The sequence below is a fragment of the Canis lupus genome, chromosome 17, assembly GCF_003254725.2.
Source record: "Canis lupus dingo isolate Sandy chromosome 17, ASM325472v2, whole genome shotgun sequence".
Classification (NCBI taxonomy): domain Eukaryota; kingdom Metazoa; phylum Chordata; class Mammalia; order Carnivora; family Canidae; genus Canis; species Canis lupus.
The window spans coordinates 60,526,360-60,554,122 of NC_064259.1; the positions used below are offsets into that span (position 1 = coordinate 60,526,360).

The 27,763-nt window shown below is 45.1% G+C and overlaps 1 protein-coding gene across 6 annotated transcripts in view; it reads left to right on the top strand.

Annotated features, from left to right (window-relative positions):
• TUFT1 (tuftelin 1) overlaps positions 1-21,235 on the top strand; it is a 48,485-nt gene extending 27,250 nt beyond the window's left edge. For 5 of the 6 annotated variants that reach the window (XM_049095688.1, XM_049095689.1, XM_025453002.3 and 2 more), the window contains 10 exons: positions 4,663-4,731; positions 5,512-5,601; positions 7,405-7,470; positions 10,725-10,838; positions 14,412-14,540; positions 15,096-15,190; positions 17,034-17,139; positions 18,040-18,123; positions 18,983-19,083; positions 19,644-21,235. In XM_049095688.1, the coding sequence (XP_048951645.1) occupies positions 4,663-4,731; positions 5,512-5,601; positions 7,405-7,470; positions 10,725-10,838; positions 14,412-14,540; positions 15,096-15,190; positions 17,034-17,139; positions 18,040-18,123; positions 18,983-19,083; positions 19,644-19,710 (921 nt within the window). In that variant the 3' untranslated portion in view covers positions 19,711-21,235. Of the gene's footprint in view, positions 1-4,662; positions 4,732-5,511; positions 5,602-7,404; positions 7,471-10,724; positions 10,839-14,411; positions 14,541-15,095; positions 15,239-17,033; positions 17,140-18,039; positions 18,124-18,982; positions 19,084-19,643 lie in introns of those variants that run through there. The other variant, XM_049095691.1, reaches the window with a different exon arrangement.
• Positions 21,236-27,763: the final 6,528 nt, after the last annotated feature.

Genomic DNA, 27,763 nt, shown 5'->3' on the forward strand with positions numbered 1-27,763 from the left:
ATCCCCGGACCCTGGGATCACACCCTGAGCCAAAGGCAGGTGCCTAAACCACTGAGCCACACAAGCGTCCCACTATTTTTTTTTTAATAAAACAATTTTTGTTATTTCTTTTTTAAAAGCAGCTCTTTGAGATATAATTCACATACCATACAATCGATTCAGTGAAAGTGTACAATTCAGTGGTTTTTAGTATGTTCACAGACTTGTGCAATTATTACCACTGTTAATTCCAGAACATTTCAGTCACTCCTTCCTTTTCCTGGCAATCACCAAGCTATTATCTATCTATGGATTTGCCTCTTCTAGACATCTCACATAAATGGAATCATGTAACATGTGGCCTTTGTGTCTGGCTTCTTTCACTTAGCATAATAATTTCAGGATCCAGCCATGTTATAGCATATGTACTTAATCCTTTCAGTGTTTAAATAACATTCCCTTTAATGGATCTATCACGTGTTTTTACCCACTCGTCAATTGATGAACATTTAAGTTGTTTCCACTGTCTAGCTATTATTATTATTATTTTTTAAAATTTTTATTTATTTATGATAGTGACAGAGAGAGAGAGAGGCAGAGACACAGGCAGAGGGAGAAGCAGGTTCCATGCACCGGGAGCCCGACGTGGGACTCGATCCCGGGTCTCCAGGATCGTGCCCTGGGCCAAAGGCAGGCGCCAAACCGCTGCGCCACCCAGGGATCCCTGTCTAGCTATTATGAATATTGCTGCTATGAATATTCAAGTGCCAGTTTTTGCGTGAACATATGTTTTCAGTTTTCTTGGTATATGCCTAGGAGTGGAATTGATAGGTCATTTGGTAACTCTATATTTAAGGCTTTGAGGAACTACCAGACTTTTTCTCAAAACATTTGTTCCATTTTATACTCCCACCAGCAACATAGGAGGGTTCCAATTTCTTTGTAGCCTTACCAACACTTGTTATCATCTGTCTTTGATTATAGCCATCCTATTGCATGTGAAGCCATATCTTGTAGTTTTCATTTGCATTTCCCTGATTACATGCTTTCATATGGATATTGTCTATTTGCATATCTTCTTTGGAGAAATATTTATCCAAATCCTTTGCCCATTTAAAAATTCAGTTGTGGAAAAAAAAAAAATTCAGTTGTGGGGACACCTGGGTGGCTTAGCAGTTGAGCGTCTGCCTTCAGTTCAGGGCATGATCCCAGAATCCTGGATGGAGTCCCACATCAGGCTCCCTGCAGGGAGCCTGTTTCTCCCTCTGCGTATGTCTCTGCCTCTCTTTCTGTATCTCCCATGGATAAAGAAATAAAATCTTTAAATAAAAAAGTTAAAAAAAAAAAAAGTTCAGTTGTGTTTAGGGGCACTGGGTGGCTCAGTTGCTTGGGAGTCTGTTTTTGGCTCAGGTTATGATCCTAGGGATTGAGTTCTGCATCATTCTGCATTGGGCTCCCTGCTCAATGGGGAGTCTGCTTCTCCGTCTGCTCCTCCCCCTGCTTGTGCTCTGTCTCTCTCTGATAGATAAATAAAATCTTTAAAAATAAATAAAAATAAATAAAAATTCAATTGTGTTTAAAGTGTTTATATGTTAGGTACAAGTGATAACTGTGACTACACTTTCTTCATGGTGTTACCTTTGCTGTATTTGAATTTTAAAATAGCAACGAATAGTCCAAAAGGATTACTCTTGGTGATTAATTGAATTTAGCAAAAAGTTTGGACGTATGAATATTATAAATAAAACATTGTCATCTTTGTTAAAAGAAGTTATTTGTGTTTTAATTTTCAAGATATGAGAGTTCCTTATATATTCTGGATACTAACTAGACCCTTACCAGATATATGACTTGGAAATATTTTTTAAAAATTTTCCCACTCTGTGTTTTGTTTTCTTTACTTTCTTAATGATATCCTTTGAAACAAAAGTTTTTAATTTGATTAAATCCAATTTATATATTTTTTTCTTTCATTGTGCTTTCGGTGTGATGTCTGAGAAGGTTTTGCCTAACCAAGGTCACAACGATTTATTCCTATACTCAAAGAATTATAGTTTTAACTCTTACAAATAGGTCTGTGATCCATTTTAGGTTGATTTTTGTATATGGTATAAGGAAGAGCTCCAGTTTCATTCTTTTCCATGTAGATATCCATTTATGCCAGCATCATTTGTTGAAAAGACTGTTCTTACCCCATTGAATTGTCTTGGCATCCTGTCAAAAATCAGTTTAGTGTATTATTATTGTATTATTATTGTTCTGGACTCTCAATTGTATTCCATTGATTTATGTGTCTCTCCTTATGTCAGTTCCACACTGTCTTGATCACTGTAATTGTTATTTTTGTTAACATTTTCTTAATATTTATAATATTGTTATTTTTCGGGATCCTTTTACCTATTCAGAGTCCTTTGTATTTCCATATGCATTTTAGGATCAGTTTGTCAGTTTCTGCAAGGAAGCCAGCTTGGATTGTGATAGGAATTACGTTGAAACTGTAGATCAGTTTGGGGGTTTGCGGAGTAACACCATTTTAACAATATCAAGTTTTCCAATCCATGAAAATGGGATGTTTGTTCATTTTTTTAGGCCTTCTTTTTTTTTTTTTTTTCAACAGTGTCTATAATTTTCAGAATACAGGTCTTAAACTTTGTTAAATTTATTTCTAAGTATTTTTTTCTTTTTAAATTTTTATTTTAAATTCAATTCAGTTAACATATAGTGTATTATTAGTTCAGGTGTAGAATTTAGTTGCAAAGAACACCCAGTGCTCATTACATTCTGTGCCCTCCGAATGCCCATCACCCTGTTACCCCATCCCCCTACCCACCTCCCCTCCAGCAACCTTCAGTTTGTTTCCTAGAGTCTAGAGTCTCTTATGGTTTGCCTTCCTCTGTTTTTGTTTTTTGTTTTTTTAAAGATTTTATAAAGAGAGCAAGAGAGAGAGAACAAGCAGGGGGAGTGGCAGGCAGAGGAAGAGGGAGAAGCAGGCTCCCTGTGGAGCAGGGAGCCATATGCTGGGGCTTCATCCCAGGACCCCTGGGATCATGACCTGAGCTTAAGGGGGAAGCTTAATTCACTGAGCCACTCAGGCGCTCCTGCTCCTCCCCTCTCTGTTTTTATCTTATTTTTCCTTCTCTATGTTCATCTGTTTTATTTCTTAAATTCCACGTAAGAGTGAAATTATATATTTGTCTTTCTCTGACAAAATCGTTGACTTTTATCTTTTATTTCGCTTAGCATAATACCCTCCAGTTCCATCCATGTAGTATTTTTTTCTTTTTGTTGCTCTCATAAGTAGAATTGTTTTTAAATTTCATTTCAGATTGTTCCTTGCTAGTGTATAGAAATACAATTATTTTTTGTATATTGATCTTATATCCTACAACCTTGCTACAACTTCTGATAGTTTTTTAGTAGATTCCTTACGGTATTCTATATACATGATCACTTCATCTGCAAATGGAGATAGTTTTTCCTCTTTCTTTTCAATCTGGATGCCTTTAATTAATTTCTTTTTCTTATTCAAAGTCATTGCATGGCCCTTAAAGAAAGCAAAACTACCCCATAATTCTACTGATGTAATCATTATTACTACTTTATTGGGTATCCTCTCAGATATTTTTATATTTGTCTGTATTTTTTCAAAAATTAAATTGTTTTATATACTATTATATACACTGTATTCTACAATTTGCTCGCTCCCCCCCCCCCACCAAACACTTTAATGATTTAATGTAGGTTTATAACATCTTCTGTGTCTATAAATGTAAGTGTCTGGTATTCTTTTTTTTTTTTTTTAAGATTTTATTTATTTATTCATGAGCGACACAGAGAGAGAGAGAGAGAGAGGCAGAGACACAGGCAGAGGGAGAAGCAGGATCCATGCAGGGAGCCCGATGTGGGACTCGATCCCGGGTCTCCAGGATCATACCCTGGGCTGAAGGTGGTGCTAACCCACTGAGCCACCCGGGCTGCCCAGTGTCTGGTATTCTAATGGCTGCATAGTATTCTATTATGATGTACCACAACTTAAATAATCCCCCATTGTGGGCCATTGTGCCTATTTCCATTTCTGCAATCATAAACAGTATTTTGCTGAACATATGTTACTAAATTGCGTATGTGTTTTATAATACAGGTATTAAATATTTTCTTAATTGTAAAAGATTCAAGAATGTATAGAGAAAAATGTGTAAACCTTTTTACAACCTCCTTTGTACAAATTTACGTATATATGTGAGTGTTCGTTTATGCCAGTTTGGCTATGCCAGTTTATCTCATTAGGATAAATTTCCAGAAGTAGGTTTGATAGGTCAAAGAGTAATTACAGCTCTAAGCTTCCTGATTTGAATCATCAAATTGCCACGCAGAAAGGCAGTAACAATTTACCTTCCCACCAGTAGTGTAGGAGCCTGCCCATGAGGAATTAACCTCCCAGGAGGTCCTTTTTTTTTCTTTTTTTAAAGATTTTATTTATTCATAAGAGACTCAGAGAGGGAGGCAGAGACATAGGTAGAGGGAGAGGCAGGCTCCCAGCAGGGAGCCTTATGCGGGACTGATCCCAGGCCTCCCCGCCTCCAGATCATGACCTGAGCCAAATGCAGATGCTCAATCACTGAGCCACCCAGGTGCCCTCCCAAGAGTTTCCTTAACTAAAGAGTCTTGTTTCCCTTATTGCAGGTGTACCTGAAGGGGAGGCCTGGAGATAAGATAGTTCACGAGAAGAATGTCAACCAACTGAAGAGTGAGGTACAGTATATCCAGGAGGTGGGGACCCCTCCCTTGTGGGAACCTCTCAGTTTTTTGGCTCCCATCTTTTTTTTTTTTTTTGTATTTATTTATTTGAAAGAGAGAGTACCATTGGTGGGGATGGTGAGAGAAGCATATGGGAGAGGGGAGGAAGAAGTAGACTCCCCATTTGAACAGGGAGTGCAATGCAGGACTCTATTCCAGAACCCTGGGATTATGACCTGAGCAGAAGGCAGATACTTAACAGAATGAGCCACCAAGGCACCCTGGCCTTGTGGGATCTGGTTCTCTCCCATCAGCTTCCTTCATACCGAAACCACCACCATGCCGCCCCCTTGAGTCAAGTATCATTTGTGACCCTTCCATTAATCAACAAATATTTAACTACTGTGTGCCTAGCACTGTACCCTAGCCATCCTCTCTAAACTGCCAACCTCTTTTCCTGACCCTCACCATGACTCCTATTGGCACCTGGGCACCTGTCATCATGTACCATATTACATGTTTGTTTCACTCATTTGCTTTTTGTGTCTCTGCAACAAGAATGTTGCCTCCAGCAGCACAGGGTTTTGATTTCCTTCGTGTAGGCTTTGTTTCCTGTTTGTGTAGGAGGGACTGTGCTGCAGCCCCATTTGCCTGGGGTCCCTCCTTCCCCCAGCCAGTGCTAAGGCCAGTACCTGGCTCACAGGAGTATGGGTCAGGGACAGGCCATAGTGGGTGAGTTGGTACGTGCTCTCTTTCCTTATCCCAAAGCTAAAGCTTCTTGCCCTCCTCTCCCAGGCCCAGAATTGCCTGCAGAAGCTCCAGGAGGACATAAGTAGCAAGCTTGACAGAGATCTAGGAGCTTCTCTCCATGGACAGGAACTACAGGTAATAGGAAATGGTCAATGGTTGGGTCCACAAGGAAGAGGCTGTGCTGGGCAGTCCCATTTGCTGGTCACACAGCAGATGCCGAATCTCACATCACTGCCAGGAAAGGAGAGAACACAGGCAATGTTGGCTTCTCAGAGCACTCACAACCTTACTAATGCTCTCCAGTTGATGGGCACCTGTGTTTACACGTATCAGCCTCTGTATAAGTATACCTGTTTTGAAAACAGTGTATAAAAATGGAATTTATGTAAATAAAATTCCATTAAGTTATTGGCAAAACCTCTTCTATTTGAGGATTATGGGATCAATGTTTTTGCAATCCAGAGTCTTATAAAGCAAACAATTATCTATAAATGCAAACTTCTCATAAGTCAATCCTGCTTAATTGGGGTGACACCTGTGGTGTGAATTGAAATTTTGTCTGTTTGTGTGCATAGCTGTCTCTATCTGGCACCAGAAGCTCCTCAAGGTAGGGTTCACCTCCACTGCTGTCTCTGTATCCCCACACTTGGCACAGGACATAGGATGCAGAAGGTCATCAGTAAATGTCATATTGAACTTGTTGAAGGGTCTTTTTGAGATGGATGGATGATTCTGGGATACTGTATTTCAGTTTTTCTAAAATTGGAGGCTAGAAGTGCCCTTAGGAGAACAGAACCATCTCTTCTGTTTGACCCTCATCCTTCTTTAGATTCTGAGTTATATCTCCTTCCTCTGCATTTGATTTGGGGAGTTGGGGAGTCTCTCTCCAGTAGCCCCCACCCTCATCCTCCTGAGCGAAACGATGACTGTACAGCTGGTGGCAGCAAGGCTCCTCCTTGGTGTGAGCATGCCTGTGGCTTATGTGGTCATGCCCCCTACTTCATTCTGCTGTGATCCAAGGTAGGGCTTTCATGGCTATGCTCACATCTGGCTGATGGGAAATGCCTTCTCAAGTGACCAGACAACCTGATATGCTCTGAGACTGGCCCAGAAGTCCGGGGCCCTTGTTTGCACAGACCAGCAGTCATTTCATCACATCAAGCTATGGGCTATAAAGGATTGCTGCAAAGGCCACTTCACCTTTTGCTTTTTGCTTCATCAAACCCCAGGATCTCTGAGAGGGAAGGGAGACTCTTTGTTGGTGGCAGGCAGCCTGCATGATCTCCAGTCTGTAGAAAGGTTTTAGGCCGAGGTTCCCTTCATCCTCCCTACAAAGCCGGAGTATTCCCTTTTAAGGCCACACACATGCTTCTCCACTCCCTCCCCTCTCGATTTTCCAGAGCACTCAAAGTCTTTTTTCCCCTTCTGGCCTTTCTTCCTTCCTGCCATCCTTTATTCCTTTTCTTCTTTCTTCTTCTTTCTTCCTTATTCCTTCCCCTTTTCCTCCTTTACTTCCCCTTCCTCTATCTTCTTCTACTTCTTTCTTTCTTTCTCTTCCTTTTTCTTTTTCTTTTTCTCTTTTCTTTTTTCTTTCTTCTTTTCTCTTTTCTTTTCTTTTCTTTTCTTTTCTTTCTTTTCTTTTCTTTTCTTTTCTTTTCTTTCTTTTCTTTCCTTATTTATTCATGAGAGACACACAGAGAAAGGCAGAGACACAGGCAGCGGGAAAACCAGGCTCCCTGCGGGGAGCCCAATGCAGGATTCAATACCAGGACCCCTGGATCGTGACCTGAGCCAAAGGCAGACGCTCAACCACTGAACCACCCAGGTGTCCCTCGCCTTTTTCTTTTATTCTATCTAAGATTTGAGACCTTAGGAGATTAACATTTCGAAGTTGGTTGTTTGGGCAGTTTTAACAACATTTTACTTTTCTTTGAACAGATGGTGTTAGAAAAGCCAAATGGATTAAATCCAGGCCCCACGACCCTGTATAGCAGCCCACCTGAGGTAGGTAACAGGGGAAATAGTAGTTGACTACTTCATAACCAGGAAGCAGGATATCCTCCTCTATGATCCCTTTGTTATTCCTCTTTCTTGCTCCGTAAATATAAGAGTAATGTATGCTATAAAAATTCAAACAATGGAGAAACACACAAACCGGAAATTCTCCTTCCTCAATTCCACTCCTTTGAAGGGTCCACTGTTAACAGATTGAGGTGGGTGGATCCTTTTAGAGCAGGGCTCTTAGCCTTTGCTGTCTACTGGAATGGCCCTGGCAGCTTTAAAGGAGACAAGCCTGTGCCAGCCCTAGAGATTGTAATTTCACATGATCTTAGCCAAAAGGCCGAGAAGCGATTAGATTGTAATTTAGTTGATCTGAGATACAGACTGCTGGCTCAGTGGGTACAACATGCAACTTTTATCACATTTTATTTACTTATTGAAGAAACTGGCAGGGGGATGGTGAGGGAGAGGCAAACTCGCTGCTGAGCAGCAAGGAACCCCAAGTGGGGCTCAGTCCCAGGACCCTGGGATCAGGGCCTGAGCCGAGCCAAAGGGAGCTGCTCAACCCACTGAGCCACCCGGGCACCTCCCTCATTCTTTTGAATAATGACATAGTAGTATTTCTTTCCATGGCTGTGCATATTTGTTTGTTTATTTTTATTTTTTTAAATTTTTAATTCCAGCATAGTTAACATATAGTGTTATATTAGTTTTAGGTGATTCAACAATCCTATGCATTACCCAGTGCTCATTGTGGCTGTCCTTTTTGAAAAAAAAATTTCCCCCAGCTTTATTGCAGTATAATTAACAAATAAACATGGCTATACTTGTTTAAAAAAAAAAAAGCATTTGTTATATATTTTGTTTTTTTTTTATTAAGATTTTATTTATTTATTCATGAGAAACATAGAGAGAGGCAGAGACATAGGCAGAGGGAGAATCAGGCTCCATGCAGGGAGCCCGATGTGGGACTTGATCCCAGGACCCCGCGATCACGCCCTGAGCTGAAGGCAGACGCTCAATCACTGAGCCACCTGGGCAGTCCATTTTTTGTGATTATGTAATAAGATATGTTATTGTAGAAAATTTATGAAATTCAGAAACACAGAAAAGTGAAAGAAGAAAAAAAAATGTCACTCAGATACCCAGAGAAAAACCACAGTTTAATTTTTTTTTTTTTTTTTTTTTTTTTTTTTTTTTTTATGATAGTCACAGAGAGAGAGAGAGGCAGAGACACAGGCAGAGGGAGAAGCAGGCTCCATGCACCGGGAGCCCGATGTGGGAATCGATCCCGGGTCTCCAGGATCGCGCCCTGGGCCAAAGGCAGGCGCCAAACCGCTGCGCCACCCAGGGATCCCAAAACCACAGTTTAAAATGCAAATAGTGGGCAGCCCCGGTGGCTCAGCGGTTTGGCGCCGCCTGCAGCCCAGGGCCTGATCCTAGAGACCCAGGATCGAGTCCCACATCGGGCTCCCAGCATGGAGTCTGCTTCTCCCTCTGCCTGTGTCTCTGCCTCTGTGTGTGTGTGTCTCATGAGTAAATAAATAAAATCTTAAAAAAAAAAAATAAATAAATAAATAAATAAATAAAATCTTAAATAAAATGCAAATAGTATTTCAATAGCAAGATTAAACTGTATATAGTATTTCTTTCTATTTGTTTTTTTTTGTTTGACTGGGGTTGTTTTGTTTTGTTTTTGGATTGGTTTTTTTCTGGCCCTTCAGTGTAGGGCTGAATCAGATCTACCCAATATGTTCAAGGCATATTATCATCTCATGTCATAAAGGCCTTTTACATTTTTTAGGGTTTTTGGTTTTTTTTTTTTTTTTTTTTTTTTTTTTGCTCCTCCCCTCCCCAGCCAAAAGGTATACATTCTAATATATTCAATGTATGATTTAAATATGCCTATTAGTATGTTTTTAGTTTTCATAATGGATTTGTGCTATATTTCCATTGTTTCCCTTTTTACCCAACACCATGTTCTTAGGATCTAGCCACATTGCTATGCCTAAACCTAGTGCGTTTCTAACTCCAATGTGTATTGTTTTATAACTTTTTTTCTCTTCAAATTTTAACATGAAACTTTTCCATGTCATTAAACAAGTTTTATAAGAGCACCATTTGAAATAAGCACATAGTAGTAATGCTCCAGGAGCCTTTTCAGTCATTCTCACTGCCCAGCAGCTTAGGTACCGATCTGGGCGAGTTGACCGGATAACATCCTGATGGCTAGATTTTGGCATGTTGTAGTTCTAGTCGTTCACGGTAAACTTGCAATTTGGATTTTTTTCCCCTCCTTCTGAATCGCCCATATTTGGCAAATATGCTGCTGGCAACAGGTTCCAATAGCACCTGGTGCTATATATTCAGCTCTTTCTTCTCAGAAGCTCTAAGCCCTGCTGGGTATTATCTTATTTTTGAGGCAGCCTATAAGGCAGGGCATGATAAGGAGTCTTCTTGCTGCTGCACAGACAGAGAAATGAAGACCCGCTGGGCTTAGTGATTGCACAGCCGCCGAAACCCTGTTGTCTGCCTCCCAGTTGAAAGTTCTGTGCTTCCTAATGTGCAAGACAGGGAGAGATGTTTCAGTCAGACCCGCTGGGAGCTGGTAACTGAAACGCCTGATGCCTGTGTGGCATGGGGGCAAGACCCCACATGCCAGCTCAGCGCTAACCACCAGCCCACGGTTGGGTGTGTCTGGGGAAAGACTCACTGTAACCTCGATGAGGACACCTTTTCTCACATCAAATCAGATTCCTGGACTCATTGGGTGCTTTTGCTCTAAATCTGCCTGTCCCGTCAGTAACCCTTTATATGCTAATCTTTGTGCCAGATGCAAGGAAGACCAAAGGTGTGCCTGGGGATGCACCTCTTGTGGTGCATATGGCATAACCCCTGCCCTGGAGGCACTATGGTCTAAAGGAGAACACGTCCCTGCTCTCAGAACACTCTAATCTATGGAAGCAGGACATATATGTGAGGATGGCATAAGCATACCTGCTAATCAGTTGACACCTGTATAAAGATTACTGAGTGTCTTCTAAAATCATCAAATGATTTGAGGCTAGTTGAGTTCCTTAGGATATGAAGAGAGTGATTTCGTGTGAATAACTCAGAGCTCCTGGGTGTCTAAGACTGACTCTCCCCCTGAGTGATGTGAGAGTGGTCTGGACAAGAGGGCGCAAGCATATGTGGTGGCAGACCTTCTCTTACACAAGCACCGTGCCTTCAGCTTCTCTTCCCTTCTCTGGTTATAGGTCGACGGCTATATAAACGAAGATGTCAAGAGCTTGAGGAAGACCGTGCAGGACCTGCTGGTCAAGCTGCAGGAGGCTGAGCGGCAGCACCAGTCAGACCGTGTGGCTTTTGAGGTGAGATTTGGGATTCAAAGAGAAAGTACCCCAAGTGTTGGGCTGCTGGATACAGGTGCCAGTGACTTTTCATGGACTTCATGTCTTTCTGGCTATGTGCCATCCACTGGAACAGCTAGGCTTTGAGGCCTGGGCACCTTCCCATCTGCTTTTTTGCATTCCTGGACATTTATAGTTTTTGCTGTTGAAGGCTAGCCCATAGTTTAAAGGTTGGCGCTTGGTTCTCTACTGAAGTTGAGTGGTGGTGCTGGTCTAGGATAGCGGGTAACTCGAATCATTTCTCTGAGTACGACAGTAAAAATTACTGGGCTCTAGGCACCATGCAGGCAGGGACTGTCGCTGTCAGGTCACCCTGCATCCCCATGTCTGACATAATGCCTGTCGTAAGGTGGGCACCTCTTAAGTGTGGATGGGATGAGAGGATGGACCAGTGTGGTTGTAGAAAGATCTGTGTCCATGGAGTCAGAGGACTTTAAGTCTAGTTTTGACTTTACTATGCAGAGCTCTGTGATCTTGAATGAGTATTTCAGTTATTACAAAAGTAATACTAAATTATTATGAAAGATTAAAAAAGCACCAAAGTCTGTAAATAGTGGAAACTCCCCATTATTAAAAAGTGTGTGAAAAAAAAAAAAAAGTGTGTGAGATCTTCATCTTGCCAGAAAATTGAGTATAAAATGAGGTACACTGGGCAAACACTAGGCTTCTGTGTGAGGTTAACCATCTGTTATCCATTATTGTTCATCCACATGTGAAGTATTTCTGTGTCATAAATATGTGATGATAGGATGTGCCCTGCCCAGGCATGCCAGGAGCTGGTGAAGAAGAATGAATGCCTCTCTTCCCTCGGATTGAGAAAGAGAATTTCTGAGAGGGATATGGAGGGGAGGAAGAAGGCACAGGGATAATCAATTGCCTTTAGAGATGATCATTTATTTGAGCAAGTAATTTAACATAAGTATCAGGTCCAGATTATGTAAAAATGAATCATTTTAAGTGTACCTTACAGAATTGAGTGAGGTAAGATGTGTAAGTATATTTATTACTCTGAAGGATTTTGGAAATAGAAGACACCCTGTTTTTTCCTTAGTGATCGATTTAGTTAAGTGGGTTTTCCCATCCTAAATAGTCTGGACTTAGCATGATACTGAGATGAGTTTGGTCTCAGAACAAAGTGGCTGTGCAGTGAAGGAGTTTGCTTCATGTGCTTCAGATTCCACAGCCTAGATAATTGGGTTGACTATGTGTCATTTTGGTGACCAGCTGTTCCCTACCTTCTTGGTATACAAGAGGAGGAAGGGGAGGTTGAGGCTGTAGCACTGACTAGACTGTGAATGTTGGAGAGAAATTTCTATCTTGAGAGGCCTTATGAATCACTTGTCGGTTTGGGCCATACATGGAGGTGTCTGCTAGCTCTGGGTTTCAGTGCTTGAACAAAAGGGTCCAGAGTCAAAGCCTGAGGCCAGGGGATCCCTGACAGCTGTGCTACCTGCCCACGGTTTCTTAGCAGGGGCTGCCGTTGGTAAGTAACACCTGCCTGCAATAAGAGGTACCTCTTGGGTTATTTCCACTTTTGGGGTAGGTTGGCACACACCCTCTTATGAAGAAGAGGTTCCTTCAGGGCAGTGCTGATTGGAGCAGCAGGACAGATGTGACAGAGGAGTATGTTTTTTTCCTTTGTGATCCTATAGCTGAGTGTGGGGATCAGCCCATGGCCCGATAACGCTGTGCTGAGTACACATCGACCTGGGTGCAATATTATGTACAGAAATGAGAGGTTTTGTTTTTATGTTCTTGTCCATGGGGCTGACCTGTTCCAGGCTAATATGGGACCTTTGGAGGCTTTTCTGTCTTTGCTAGTGAATTAGACTCTCTGATCTACTTTTCTGAACCAGGGGATAGCAAGGGCAAGATTGTCAATTACTGAGAAAACCACCTTCCAGTAAGCATGGGTTTTCTGTTCTGTGAGCAGCAGTTTGTTGTCAGGAAGGGTTTGTGGAGAGTTTGCTCTGGACAGGGCTGGTGTGTAGCATGGACATGTCCCATCACACATCATCCTGTGCTTTGCTTTCCCTTCTGTGATTCTGACTTTGGGAGGAGTCAGACAGTCTCCTTTGGTGTTCTGTTCTCCTGGGGTTGCATGGGCTTTGGGGAGGTTATATGGCTTCTTCTTCTTTTTTTTTTTTTTTAATTTAAGATTTTATTTATTTATTCATGAGAGAGGCAGAGACGAAGGCAGAGGGAGAAGCAGGCTCCACACAGGGAGTCTGATGTGGGGCTCAATCTCAGGACCCCAGGATCATGACCTGAGCCAAAGGCAGATGCTCAACCACTAAGCCATGCAGATGCCCCACGTGGCTTCTTTTTTCGTAACTGACTGGGGAGTCAGTGTAGGGTAGCTGGGAAGAATTGAAATGGATGATGAGGTCACTGTGTTCCAGCATTGGCTCTGTTATTCCCCAGCTGTGTACCTTGGGGAGGTCAGTTGACCTTTAGTTGTGAAAATGGAAGATTGGACTAGATGAAGACCAATTCCACTTGTGATATTATCGAGCAGTAACTGTGTGCTAGGACTGTGCCAAGCTCTGGAAATGGAATGGTACTCAAGGTCCCTGCTGGTGGCCTACAGGGGAGTGCACACAAGTGACTGGGCAAGATCCACTTGGTGCTCTAAGAGGGGAGGACACACAATGGAAGGACTCCACACTGGTATAGAGACTTCTGGAAGAAAAGATATCTCAAGCTGAGACCTGAAGTTGGCATATGGGCGGAAGGGAAGGAAGGCAAGTTCTTCCTTAAGTTTTCATTCAAAAATTCTGCTTCTGTCCCTCCCAAATTGGGTTATTGTCTTTGTTAAAGAGCAGTTCTTCCTGGTGCATGGTTGCCCTTCCAAATGCCATTTTGGCCTTTATATGCAGGCTGCAGAATTGCTGGCTGTGAGGATGAGGAAGAGTGGCGACTCAGAAGGAAGGATGTGGAGATGTGCTCCCCTGGATTCTTTGCATTTGCATTTGTAGGAAAGCCACACCCAACCCTCAGCTTGGGTGGCACTGGCTGACTAGGTGGGGGGTGGGGATTGTTGAAGAAGTCTGCCCTCTGGAAGGTGCTTATGGGTTCCAGGTGTCACTCTAAGGTAAACCTCTAAGGTAAAGATCAGGGGACCTGGGGTGTAGTTGGTTAAGTGTCTGACTCTTGATTTTAGCTCAGGTGTGATCTCAGGGTCGTGAGATGGAGCCCCATGTCTGGCTCTGTGCTCAGGGCAAAGTCTGCTTAAGACTTTCTCTCCCTCTCCTTCTGCCCTTCCCCACACCCCCTCACTCTCTCTCAGATAAATAAATAAATCTTTTAAAAAATTAAAAAAAAAAAAAAGTAGAGCTTGATCAGCTATGTGCCAGTGAAGCCTGGAAATGGAGATACCTGCTGGTTTTCCAAGTCATTCTAGAACTGTGAATGAGAGAGGGTGGCTTCCCCTCTCCCATCATTGCGCACAGGGCCCTGGGGGCTTCCCTAAGGTTTTTATCCACATTTGCTCTTTCCCCTCCACCCCCTTCACGCATCCCCATCCTGTCTTAGGTCACACTCAGCCGGTACCAGAGAGAAGCAGAACAGAGTCAAGTGGCCCTTCAGAGAGCGGAGGACAGAGTGGAGCGGAAGGAGGCAGATGTCGGAGAGCTCCAGAAGCGCTTGCTAGGCATGCAGGCGGTAATTGTTGGAGTCCTGCCTTCAGGGCCTAACTCCTGGCGGGTGGGGGCCAGTTGGAACCAGTGGTGGTCCTGAGATTGACTGAGACCCCCGTCGTCTGCTCTTCTGAGCAGCTCCAGGAAAACACTTCACAGATTTCTCAGCTAAGCTCAGCCCATGCTAATTAGAGTTGAATCCATTTGCATTTCATTTGAGTTCTTGTACACCTGCCCTCTATGGGCTTCTGAAGGGTGTTCTTAAAAAATGAACTCTTAAGGAGCCTCTGGACCTGCCTTCCGGGGACCAGCAGCCATAGCCGGCAGGTGGTCCTGGATAAGGCAAGGCCAAGCTGTCCGGATAGCTGGGTGAGGCTGGGAAGTTTCTGTGTGCTGAGGGTGGGAAGGGTTCTCCCTGCCAGGGGAGGGCGCCCCATCAAACCAGCTTGGCCTGCTGCTCTTTGGAAGCTGTCCCAGGCCCAGTAGGGGTTGAGTCCCAGCCCTCAGGCGTCTGTCACCCCAAACACAGAAACTGTCATCACCTCCTTATTCTAGATTCTCTTCCCTTTGGCCCATCCAGGAGCATCAGGCCTTACTGGTGAAGGTTAGGGAAGGGGAAACAGCCCTGGAGGAACTTCGGATCAAGAACACTGACTGCCAGGCAGAGCGAGAGAAGTAAGGGCCCTCTTCGCCAGAAGCTGCCAGAAGCTGCCAGAAGCTGCGGTGTGTGCAAGGGAGGGCGGGCCAGCAGCCTGCAGCTCCAGGTGGCCAGGCCTGGGGAAGAAACTGGTGCTGATGTCAGATCTTCCAGCTCTGACTCACAGTGTGGCTACGCAGGGTGGGGCCCCGCCTGCCCCGGGGAGATACTGTTGGGGAGGCTGCCATCTCTGGGGAGTTGTCTTCCAGGGAGTAGGAGCCTAAAGGAAAGGCTTGCGAGGTGTCGGAGCCAAGGTCAAGGGGGAGCTGGTGAAGTCCTAGCCGTTGTGGCACATGACTCCTCAGGTTGTCACGTTGGATGTGGATGTGGTATTACTGCACCACAGTTTCCTCCCCCCCAAACAAAGACCGGCTGTAAATTACTTGAGGGTAAATCAGATAACTTCCTCACAAGTCATGCTTCGAAAAATACAACGAGTAGCTTCATGAAGAGATTCTGAACTTCCTGTCGCTGAAGCTGCTTGAACTGAGAACCAGCTGGCAGCAGTGGCCTGCAGGGGATCCCTGGGATCCCTTCCTCTCCATGGTTTTTACAGATTCCCTCTGATCAGAAATCAGTGAAACAAAGAGCAGTAGGCTGTGTTGGACCTTTAAGAATTTGGAAATTCTTTGTGCTGTTGGCAATTAATAAATAAGATCTCAAATCATAAAGTTAACAGCATGTTGGACCTGCTCTCCACAGTGTAAGTTGGATCTTTTTAAGTTCAACAGATGTCACCTGGAGGGCCTTCTAAGGCATTCTAAGACTGCACAGTTGATGGGGCAGCATCTTCTCTCCTTTCCAATAACCTCAGTCTAGGCATGGGAAATGCAGACATTTTATTGTAGCCTCCTTTTGGGCTCAGCAACATTTCAGAATTGTTTTAAATTACTCAGCACTCTCTTTCTCAGTCTTGGTGCTCATGGGCAGGAGAGGAAGCAGCAGGAAAAACAAAAAAGACCCAGATAACCCAAAACAGAGGCATGGGAATGGCAAGTGACAGCCATGCATCAAAAATGTTAATTTTCTAAATAAAAGGAGACTGAGCAGTAGGGCACCGGAGAGCTGAGGGTGGACTCCTAGACTGTTTGAGGCTTGGGGAGGATGTTGGGGCTCAGATTGCATTGTGCCCGGCCCCCACCCTCACCGGGAGCACCGCCCTCCCTCTGGCACTAGCACCCGTCTGCTTCCTCACTTAGGAGCGAAGAGGGCACCAGCAGTGCTTCAGAGGTCTGAACTTCTGGACCCTCTGCGTAGTCGCCAGACCTCTGGGGAGCTTGGCCCAGTTTAGAAAATGCAGAGGACATAGGATTGTCTGGGAATCCCAGGAGACTTAGGAACATACTCGTGTGAAGAGACTCTAAGGATCCTTAAATATTACCTCCCTCTTGACACAGAGTCCTTTCCAACAGCTCGATGGCATTGGGTATCTATACTCCCAGCTCCCACTTTAATATTTCCAGGAATGAGGAGCTCATCACACATGAAGCAGTCCACTTTCTGACAGCTTTAATGCTGGGAAAGTCTATCCTGTGTTAGCATTAGGACTGCTTCCTTGGACATCTACCCATTGTTTCTAGTTGTACCTTCTAGAGCTTTCCAAAATAATTTATCTATTCTTACCTCTCTGAGCTTCAGTTTCCTTGTTCAGACGAGTGGATCTCTAGGGATGCTTCCCCTGTGCTCTTCCAAAGTGTCCCAAGTACCTCCTCCTCACGGCAGACCGCTGAGGGACCAGGCAAAGGGAATCCAGTTCCTGGAAGTCCCCAGGCCCAAGTCTCTATCCCATGACTGCCTCAGCTTTCTGATCTTAATCCCCAGGGCTGCTAACCTGGAGAAGGAAGTGGCTGGGTTACGGGAGAAGATCCACCACTTGGATGACATGCTTAAGAGCCAGCAGCGGAAAGTCCGGCAGATGATAGAGCAGGTAAGCAGAGTCAGGTCTTACCCGGCTTCAGTTGCCCTCTTGGGAAGCCACCACAAGGAGCCTGGCCCTGTTTTCCTGTCCAGTCCATGCTTTTGCTGTTCATTCCCCCAGAGAGCATGGCTTATTTTCTTATATGAGAACACTTAGGGCTACCAATTACTAGGTTTGAGTGATTAGAATTCGCCTTTCTCCCATCTTTCCCCTATGGTGTTACTCATTTGCCTTCTGTTTTCTGATGAGAAAGAGTTAGTCTCTCTTATACTTTGAAGAGCGCTGGTAAATGTATAATTAAGTCACAATAAACTCCCATACCTGTGTACAGATTATCAACCTTTGTACCTCATAGCAGATTTTCTGCTGTACCCCATCTGAGCTTTAGGGTAACATACTCAGGATATGCCATTTTGCAGCATTGTTTTGAGAACTTTAAATCCCTTAGCTGGGAGGGCGTATTTGCTGCATGTCCTCCACGAGAGCTAGGATTTTTCTGTTTGGTTCACTACTGTTTCCCAGTGTCTAGAATAGAGTTTGTTACATAGTAAACACTCAACAAATATTTTCTTTTCATGAGAGAGAGAGAGAGAGAGAGAGAGAGAGAGAGAGAGAGGCAGAGACATAGGCAGAGGGAGAAGTCAACAAATATTTATTAAATGAATAAATAATTTGTACTTCCCGGGGATCATCTGGGTGGTCTTCTCACAGCCTCCCCTCACACCTGGGATAATCAGGAGCTCAGTATTGACCGAAATGAGGCTACTATGGAAAAGCCTAAGCAAGTTATGTGGGAGGTGCAAAAGTCTGCCTTATGTCTCTGCTGGCTCCACAGCAGCAGGGCAAAGTTCGATGAGTGTGTACTGAGTCATTTCAAAATGAACCCCATCGTCTCCCACATCTTTGTAGCTCCAGAATTCAAAAGCTGTGGTCCAGTCAAAGGACACCACCATCCAGGAGCTTAAGGAGAAAATCGCCTACCTGGAAGCAGAGGTCTGTGCACTGGGCAGCCCTGGGAAGGGAGCAGAATCTCAAAAGACAGAACTCTACATAGACATAGAGAGGGAGAGTTTCCAGAGGCGTCTTTGTCCTGTGTGCCTGCTGCTTAGAAGTGAGGATCTGGGATGATTGTTGCTGTTCAGTTCAGCTGAGTCAGTGTTGTCTGAAAACCTTCAGGGAGTCACAGTGATAAAATCTGTCCCCACCCTGAAGTGGCACATTGTCACCATGTGAGCCATGTGCCACAAGCTTAGCAGAGGAGGTGCCAATGGAGCTGGCTGTGAGGAGGAGGCATTCTGGAGGAGTGGTCTTGTCTTCTCCACAGCTAAGGTGTTTTTGACCAGCTCATGAGTTTTTTTTCCTTTTTTTTTTTTTTTAAGATTTTATTTATTTATTCATGAGAGACACACACAGAGAGAGGCAGAGACATAGGCAGAGGGAGAAGGAGGCTCTATGCAGGGAGCCTGATGTGGGACTCGATCTTGGGACCCCAGGATCATACACTAAGCCAAAGGCAGACACTCAACTGCTGAGCCACCCAGGCATACCAGCTCATAAGTTCTTAGTCTACCTTCTGCCTTTCCCAGAAGCTGGGGAGGACAGCAGGGAACGATCAGTATTGTACTCAGTCCTTGAGGGAAGGAGAGCAGGAGTGGCAACCAGAGGAAGAGGATGATCCAGAGTGGTGTGAAGACGAGGGATGAGGGCAGAGGGCACCCTGGCTGTGGCATGCATGGTAGGGGTGGCAGTGACAGTGGCACAAACAGAGGCAGAGAGCCCAAGTGAGCTAGTGAAATGTCACAAATGGCTAGCCAGCAAATGGCCACCCCTGCCTCCACAACTTGTATTACAGAACTTAGAGATGCATGACCGGATGGAACACCTGATAGAAAAGCAAATCAGTCATGGCCACTTTAGCACCCAGACCTGGACCAAGACCGAGAACCTGGGCAGGTGAGCAGGCATGTGGGTGCTGGGGCCTAGGTGAGGAATGATGGAAGAGGCACAGAACCATGGGCAGGGGACCTTTAGTGCTGAGGCCAGGACAAGGCTCCTGTAAATCCCACTTAGGCTCCAGTGTCTCGTCTGACCTGTTCTCCATCTGAGCCATTCTCTAACCAGGTCAGAGTAAAGCCTGACAGCACAACCCCAAGGAGGCCCACGAGCAGCCTCTAGATGAGTCTGGGCCCTCTGAAATGGTTTGCAAAAATTACAAAGGTGCAACAAGTGTGTATTTCCAGAGAGGGGCCTTTTGTTTCTAAGAGATTGACAGAAAGGTCCCAGCCTTTGGGAAAAAAACAAGAATCCCAGCTCTGCCCACTTCTCAGCTGTTTCACTGCTCTCTGTGTTGTCACCATCCCTGTTCCTCCCTCCCCCAATCGTCACTCAGACGTTGGCAGCAGGTGCTGCGCCAGAGAGGATGCTGAGGGGGGCACCCGGGGGCACCCGTGGGAGAGGGGACTGTGTGCAGGGTGGGCGACAGGCCGCACTCGCTGCTTCTGACTCTCTTTCAGTGGGAGGATATCCAAGCCCCCCAGCCCGAGTAAGCCCATGCCTCTCATCCGAGTGGTGGAAACATGAGCGAAGGAGCCGAACACTGCTGCTGCTGCCGCCGCCTCTCGCCTATGGAGAAGCCCAACACCCCTGTAGGCCGTTTCCCTGACTTTGACTTCCTGACTAGTCCCTGGCTATGCTGAGGGCTTGCGGTTCATGCGTCCTGCTGTTTCCAAACTCCTGTCCCTGGGATGCTGGGCCGACAGAGGATGAACAGCTCCTGGTCGCTACAGCCCCTGGGAGGACGTGAACCCGCCAGCAAGAGCCAGGGCAATATCCTTATTTTCTCGTTCCTGTTTTTCCCCTGTAGTGGCCTCCCTTCTCTTGTAGCCTGGGGTCAGCTGCCTCCGAACCCACCCCCTCGCTGGGTCAGGAGAGGTGACAATATTTGCCTCCCCCTAAAAGCCAGAGGCACCGATGTCCACCTCACTGGGAGGGTGTCCCCGGGGGAATGAAGTTCCCTCTACAAACACAGATCAGTTCTTAGTAACACATTGTTTGTTTTTCTACTTGCTCCACCCTCAGCCCTGCCACCCAGGCCTGCAGATTGACATGGGGGACCTGTCATGGTCTGGGCCAAGTCAGTGAGCCTCAGCTTTGACTGGCCAGCCTGGTCTTCCTGGGAGAAGGAAATGTACATTCCAGGAGTAGCTCTTAGTGGACAGATACTGTAGGGCCAAGGATAGTCGTGTATGACTTCTCTCTGCTGGGAAGGCTCCCAACATCTTTTCGGGTTTCCTCCTAAGATGCAGTGAGTGCAGGATACACCTCAGTCTTCTTGCTCAAAAGCCTAAAAACTGTTTTCGCTGGGTTATATCAATCTTTGTGAAACTCTGATTGTATTTATTTTACTAAATTATTGGTGCTTTTCCATACATCTCACAATTGATTTAATACCAGAGTCTTACAGCCTTCTCTTGTGGTGTTTGGATTTGCTCCATGCTGAGAAAAATGTGTTCCCAATGGAAGTAAACCTTTTTCTTTTTCTTCTACCTGCATCTCTTCCTTCCTCCTCCAAACCTGATCTGACCCTCAGGAGGGCAAGCATATTTACCCTGAGGCTTTGGGGTCTGACTGTATGTTGTCTGGGGGAAAGGGGTGATCAGGACTCTTTGGGGGGAGTGATTGAATTCTTCCCCTAAACCCTCTGCACCCTCTGCTCCACAATCACTCTGTGTTCCCGGCTCTGAGTGACCCTGACACTCATCGTGTTTTCCTTAGGGCTCTTCCTGCAGCCTCCAGAAGGAGATAACCATCAGAATGTGGTATTGTGGGGCACAGAAACATTCAGAGTAAACATGCATCAAGTCTTCAGGTTCTACTTGGCTCAAAACCTAGAAGACTGATCTCTGTGTGTCGTGTATCAGGACGGGGCTGACGTGCTGGCACTGTCCAGAATGCTGTTCTGGTGTTCCTCACCCACATTCCTCATCTGTAAAATGAGGGGATCAGACCAGATGATTTCGATAGGCCCTCTGGTTCTGATGTTTTTTTCCCATGGCATATTCTTTGTATGGCAAACTTAATAAAATTGTTAATGTGTCTCTTTGCACTGCTGGCCTGTTCCCCTACCCCACCTCCCACCACCCCCAACTTTTCTGGGAGGATGAAAGAACATGATTTTAGTGCCCGTTGAAGATGGCCACCTGGCTGTCTGCATCTGGAAGGTGTGGACCAGACACCCGAACCACAGGACTTTGTGGCGTTCAGAGGAGTTAGAATGTCCCTCTTAAGCAGCTCAGCTTTGTGGTCTGAGTCTTCATTGTAGGAGATGGTCCCTAACTTTGAACTTGTCTGGGGTGGTGGACTGTGCGCCCTATGCCTGGCCAGTGTGAGTGCTCCTCACTGGAGGAATTGGTCACAGCAGAGGTCCTTTGACCGCTTAGAAATTCACCAGGCAGCACAGGAGGAAGTAGAGCCACTCCACATCCTTTGCAGAAACGCCAAGCACTCTGGAAATGCTGACAGGAGCCGGTTAAGGGTTTCCTGTTTGGCTTTCTCTGAGCACCGTTCAATTAGTCCACTGATCTTTTTCTTTCTTTCTGCCAAGAATGCAGTTGACTGCAGCCCCCTGGGGAATAGCCAAATTTACGTGAATCCTTTCTAGACCAAAGGAACTAGAAATGCGGCCTTTTTATCCCTGGCCACTTCCTCCTAGCTCCCCTTTCTCCTTCAATGCAGAGAATGGAAATTTTTCACTTAGGACTTTTCTTCCCTCTTCTGCTCATCAGCTGATTCACACCCCAGGTTTCAGAATGCATTGGATGGAGACCTTCCATTCCAGACCTGATTGTGTCTTCTAACTGCCCAAGGTTCTGTTCTCTTCTTTTACAGTCTTGATTGGCATGGGCCTATATAGACTGTGCTTTTCACAAAGTATGAAGAGGGTGGAAGCAGGGTGGGGTTGCCTGTGGCGCCAAGACTTGCAAGGCTGGAAGGCAGGAGTGAGTGTACTGCCATACTGGAAAGGGAGGCTCTCAACCCTGGCCTTGAGGGCTTGGTGGGGTGAGCAGAGACTTAGACTGGAGGTGATGAAGTGGTCTGGAGACCAGAACTGGAGTTCTGAGAGTCCTTGAACCAAAATATGCCTCTGCTGGACATTTGCCACAGTTTGATTGTATCACCATGTAAAGGAGCAGGGGCTTGCTCCAGGGGCTAAGGAGGGTCTATGGGAAGAGGAAGTAGTCAGAAAGGTGGTTTATTTATACCTTTTCTATGGAGAGCAGCGACAGGAGGAGGGTGATAAAGCCCAGAGCCTGAGGAAGGGCGAGGTGAGCAAGCTGCTCCTGATTTCAGCAACCTGTTTATTACCTGTGTTAGGTCACTGGTAAGCCAATTCTTCTGCGCTGCTTGAGTATTTTGTGGACGGAAGATTGAATCTGCTTGCCTGGGACCTTTGCCATCAAGGTCTGTTTCTTTGAGCTGGATGCTGAGAGCTGCCCGGACACGCAACTGTCAGCAGCCAGCTTCCTGCAGATCTGGTGCATTGGCCCCAACGTGGGAAAGCAGCTTGCAGGAGCACTCCTTGCTTTCTGAGCAAGAGCCCCTATTCCTGTGTCTCTTCACATGTCCCCTTCTGCAAATAGAAAAGGCCTGACATGGCATGTCCCCAAGAGGTGCATGGCAACTTTTTAAATTTTTACTTATTTTCATTTTTATTTAAATTCCAGTTAATATATGGTGTGGTATTCGTTTCAAGTGTTTCAAGTGTACAATTCAGTGATTCAACACTTCCATACAACACCCAGTGCTCATCACCTATTTAATGATTGCATCCCCCCACCCATGGCAACTTTAAATTTTTCTTTTTTTTTGTCCCCCCTCTGTCCGCCCACCCCACACGGACCTGCCGCCCAACTTTATTTTTTTTTTTTTAGATTTTTATTTTATTTATTCATAGAGACAGGCAGAGACACAGGCAGAGGGAGAAGCAGGCATCATACAGAGAAGCCCGACACAATCCAGGGTCTCCAGGATCACACCCTGGGCTGCAGGCGGCGCTAAACCGCTGCGCCACCGGGGCTGCCCGCCGCCCAACTTTAAAATTTTATTTTTTTTTAAAGATTTTATTTATTCACAAGAGAGGCAGAGACACAGGCAGAGGGAGAAGTAGGCTCCCTACAGGGAGCCGGACACAGGACTTGATCCCAGGACCCGAGGATCACACCCTGAGCCAAAGGCAGACACTCGACTGCTGAGCCACCAAGGCGTCCCACAGCAACTTTTTAAAAAAACTAAATTTCTAAAAAAAAAAAAAAAAAAAAACAACTAAACTAAATTTCTAAAGCCCAAAGGTGATTTGTGCATCTTCATCTCTATTCAAAAGAATCTTTCACCATGAAGTGTTCCAAGATTTACCTTGGAAAGATGCTCTGATAAGATACAGCTTAAAACAACTTAATTGACGAGAAGGGTAGCATCCCTTGGGGTTCTGAAGCAGCTTTAAGGAGATCTTCGGGAGGTGTTGCTGTTTTTTGTGGGGCTTCAAGTAATCCCTGGGCTCCTTTGTTCCTCAATGCCAAGTGGCAGAGCCAGGGCCTGGGCTTCTTCAGGCTCTGACCTGACAGCAGATGTTAGCCTAGGGCGGTTGGCTTCTTTTCCATGCTTTGATTTAGTACTCTGGCTTCACAAGGAGAAACTGTGTCCTGTCTTCCATGCTCCAGTTCTAAGCGCCATGGTCTTGAAACTCAAAGTTGGAGACCTAAATACCTTCCAGACCCTCTTTCTCCAGACTGAAGACAAAGTTGTTTTTTACAGGTAAGTGATTTCAAGCTCCACCTGTGCAGAGAGTTGGCAGTGAGACTTCTTTGAACTCTGAAATGTGTGTGGCCTTTCTGCTGGAATCTTCTCTTCTTCTGGAGCCTTTCAGGACACAGGACTGAGGGTAGATGGTGACGGGATAATTAATTTCCTGACAAGGTGTTAGTCACCAAGTTGTAGAACACAGGATCTCAGATGACAGCTAGGGAGGAATGAAGCCATTCACCCTCATCACTTAATCTGTCAATTCAGTGCTGCGTAGACATCTAGGCCTTTCCTCCCACTCCCCACTATGCTGGGTACTATGTCTACAGGAGTCTGGGGACCCTTCAACCTATTTTACGTCTATTTACATGTGTGTGAGTGTGTGTGTGTGTGTGTGTGTGTGTGTGTGTGTGTGTGTGTTGGTGCGTGAACTGAGCCATCCAGGTCCCCCAGGACACTTCACTTCTGACACTCCTGGTCACCAAACGTGTAGGATTTTCCCCCATACCAAACCACTGAGGACACCTGCTGGGTGTCTTGCAATTTAACTCCATTCTGACATGATTTGCCTGGAGACACGTGTCCATCCTGTCCCTCAGGATAAGGACTCAGTCCACAAGGCTGCCCCCCACTGCAGATGCCAGTCACAAGTAGCAGGTCCCCCAGGTGCCTACAACTTCTGTCTGACTTGGCTACAAACTGGAAGTTCCCACAACCCCCTCATTAGCTTCGATGAATTTGCTAGAGTGGATCACAGAACTCAGGGAAACATTTAAGTTTCCAGTTTATCACAGGACATGATAAAAGATACAGATGAACAGCCAGGTGAAGAGAGAGATACCTAGGGTGTGGTCTGGGAAGGTCCCAAGTGCAGAAGCCTCTGTCCCCATGGAGTTGGAGTGCATCACTCTCCTGGTGTTTGGCAGCCTGAAAGTTCTTGGAACCCTATACTATTGGTTTTTGAAAGCTTTCTCAAATAGGCATGGTCAGTTATTAATTCCATTTCCAGGCCCTCCCCTCTCTGAAGAATGGGGGATGAGGCTGCAAATGCTAAGTTTCTTTTTTTTTTTTTTTTTTTTTTTTTTTAAATTTTTATTTATTTATTTATGATAGTCACAGAGAGAGAGGGGCACAGAGACATAGGCAGAGGGAGAAGCAGGCTCCATGCACCGGGAGCCTGACGTGGGACTCGATCCCGGGTCTCCAGGATCGCGCCCTGGGCCAAAGGCAGGCGCCAAACCGCTGCGCCACCCAGGGATCCCAAATGCTAAGTTTCTAATCATGGCTTGGTCTTTCTGGGGACCAGCCCTCATCCATGAGCTTGCCCAGAGTCGCCTCACTAGAACAACGATGCTTCTGGTGTTCTTTTATCCCTTAGGAATTCACAAGGTTTCCAGGAGCCCTGTGTTAGGAGCCAGGGCCAAAGACCAAGTAATTAGAGCAAGAAATATTCCTCATGCTCTTATCACTTAGGAAATTACAAGGGTTGTCAGAGCTCTGTGCCAGAACTGGGAGCTGAGACTAATATATATAATTTTTTCTATTATCTCACAACTGGTCTAGAGGGCTGACCTCTCTCCTTGAATATATTGTAATCTTAGGATAAGGAGGACAGAAATTGACTACCTTCCAAAATATCTCCCCTATTCTATACTTTCTGTTTGTAAACAGTCACTCTCTTCAGTGATTCAGGCTAGAGACTTGAGATTTTTTTTTTTTTTTTTAAATTTCCTTGACAGAGCACAAGCAGGGGGCGCGTCAGGGAGAGGGAGAAGCCGACTCCCTGAGCAGGCAGCCCGATGGGGTCTTGGGATCATGACCTGGGATCATGACCTGAGCCACCCATATACCCTGAGACTAGAGACTTTAAAGCCATCTTTGATTCTTCTTTCCATTCCTTTGTCCTTTGTGTCCAGTTGGTCAACATGTCCTAATGTATCCTAGTTTGAAAAATCCCTCAGACTTGCCTCTTCTTGTGTCTACAGCCTTGTCTCAGCCAGTCTTGAAGGCTGGATTGCCTCAGAAGCAACGTCTGCCAGTCCTCTAATTTCCCAGTCTTTCCTACCCCAAGCCCATCTTCCTTACAACCATCATTTGAATCTTTCCCAAATGCTAGTTTCATCCTATCAGCTGAGGTTATTCAGTCCAGATAAAAAGAGGCTGTTGGGAAACAAGACAGTCTCCAAAGATGAAAATCTCTTCTGTAGGGAGAGGGGCAGTTTTACCTACCCTCCTCCCCGCCTGGCTCCAGAGGGCAGAACTCAGGTCTGTGTGTGGCTTTGGTGGGACACAGCCAAGAAACAAAAGGATGCACTGACAGAGAGTCAACTGGACTGTGATATCCAGTTGGCAAGTTTCCCCCATAGACACCAGTAACAGCCCAATCGGAAAACACCCTGAAATATAAAATACCTGGAAGTTGGGGTGCCTCTGTGGCACAGTTGGTTAAGTGTCCCGACTCTTGACTTCGGCTCAGTGGGCTCTGTGCTCAGTGCAGAGTCTACTTGGGTTTCTTTCTCTCTCTCTCTCTCTGCCCACCCCACCCCTGTGCTCACTCTCTCTCAAATAAATAAATCTTAAAAAAAAAAAAAAAAACTAGAAATAGTCTTTATTGGAAATGTCAATTATCAATATGAAGACAATGACCAAATTTTGTTGAGAAATGTGGGAAAAGTCAATGAAGAAAAGGTTCTCTGGGTGGCATAGTTAAAATTGTAAAGATGTCAATTCTTTCTTATTTTCAGGCTTCATGTAATACAGTGAAAAATCCCAACAGAATCCTATTTAGAATTGGGTATAATTTATCTGGAAGAATAAACAGGGGAGATGGCAAAGAAAACGTTGAAAACAGAACTTAATTGGGAGGAGTATGAGCCTTGGCAGATAGTAAAACATATAGCTCACACATCAATTAAACAGACTGGCTAAGCAAAAAGACCCAATTTTATATTAGGATTTAAAAAGAAAAATCAGGAGAAAGGCATTTGAACAGTTGGTTAAAATTTGGGGGATGAAAAAAAATTGGGGGGATGGGAAGGGGAAAGGCTCTATTCTTGAACAGTACACCTAAATAAATTCCAAGTAAAGTAAATATTACAAGTTAACTAGGAAAAAAAAACTCTGAGAGGAGATCCTCAGATTTAAAATTTAGAATTTTAAAAGGTCGTGAAGGTATATGTCAATTACACCTCAATAAAAAAATTTTAATTCATATAAATGTGAATTCTTAATTAAACTAAAGAAAGCCAAAAGAGGGATGCCTGGGTGGCTCAACGGTTAGGCGTCTGCCTTAGGCTCAGGGCGTGATCGCGGAGACCTGGGATCGAGTCCCACATTGGGCTCCCTGCATGGAGCCTGTTTCTCCCTCTGCCTGTGTCTCTGCCTCTCTCTCTCTCTGTCTCTCATGAATAAATAAATAAAATCCTAAAAAAAAAAAAAAAAGCAAAAAATGAGGAATTATTAGTGACAAAGATGATGAAAATGTAGGATTTTTATTGATAAGCTCAAACAAATTGATAAAAATACGAAGATCCCATTAGACCACTGGTCAGTATAAGAATGGATAGTTCATACACATTAAGCTCCTACTCTGTGCAAGCCACCTAGCCTCAGACTGAGGATTCAGGTAGGGTGATAGCAGTGAGACAAGTGTGTCAAGTGGGATAATGTGGGTTGCAAGTCCAGTTGGCTTAAGCAATAAAGGATCAGTCTTATGGTTCAGGTAACAGGGGGTGGAAAGTCAGAGATGCTTTAGGCCCTGGCAAGTGTTCACAGAGTATTTTGAGGTCTCACTAAAGATCTGGGGGATCCCTGGATGGCGCAGCGGTTTAGCGCC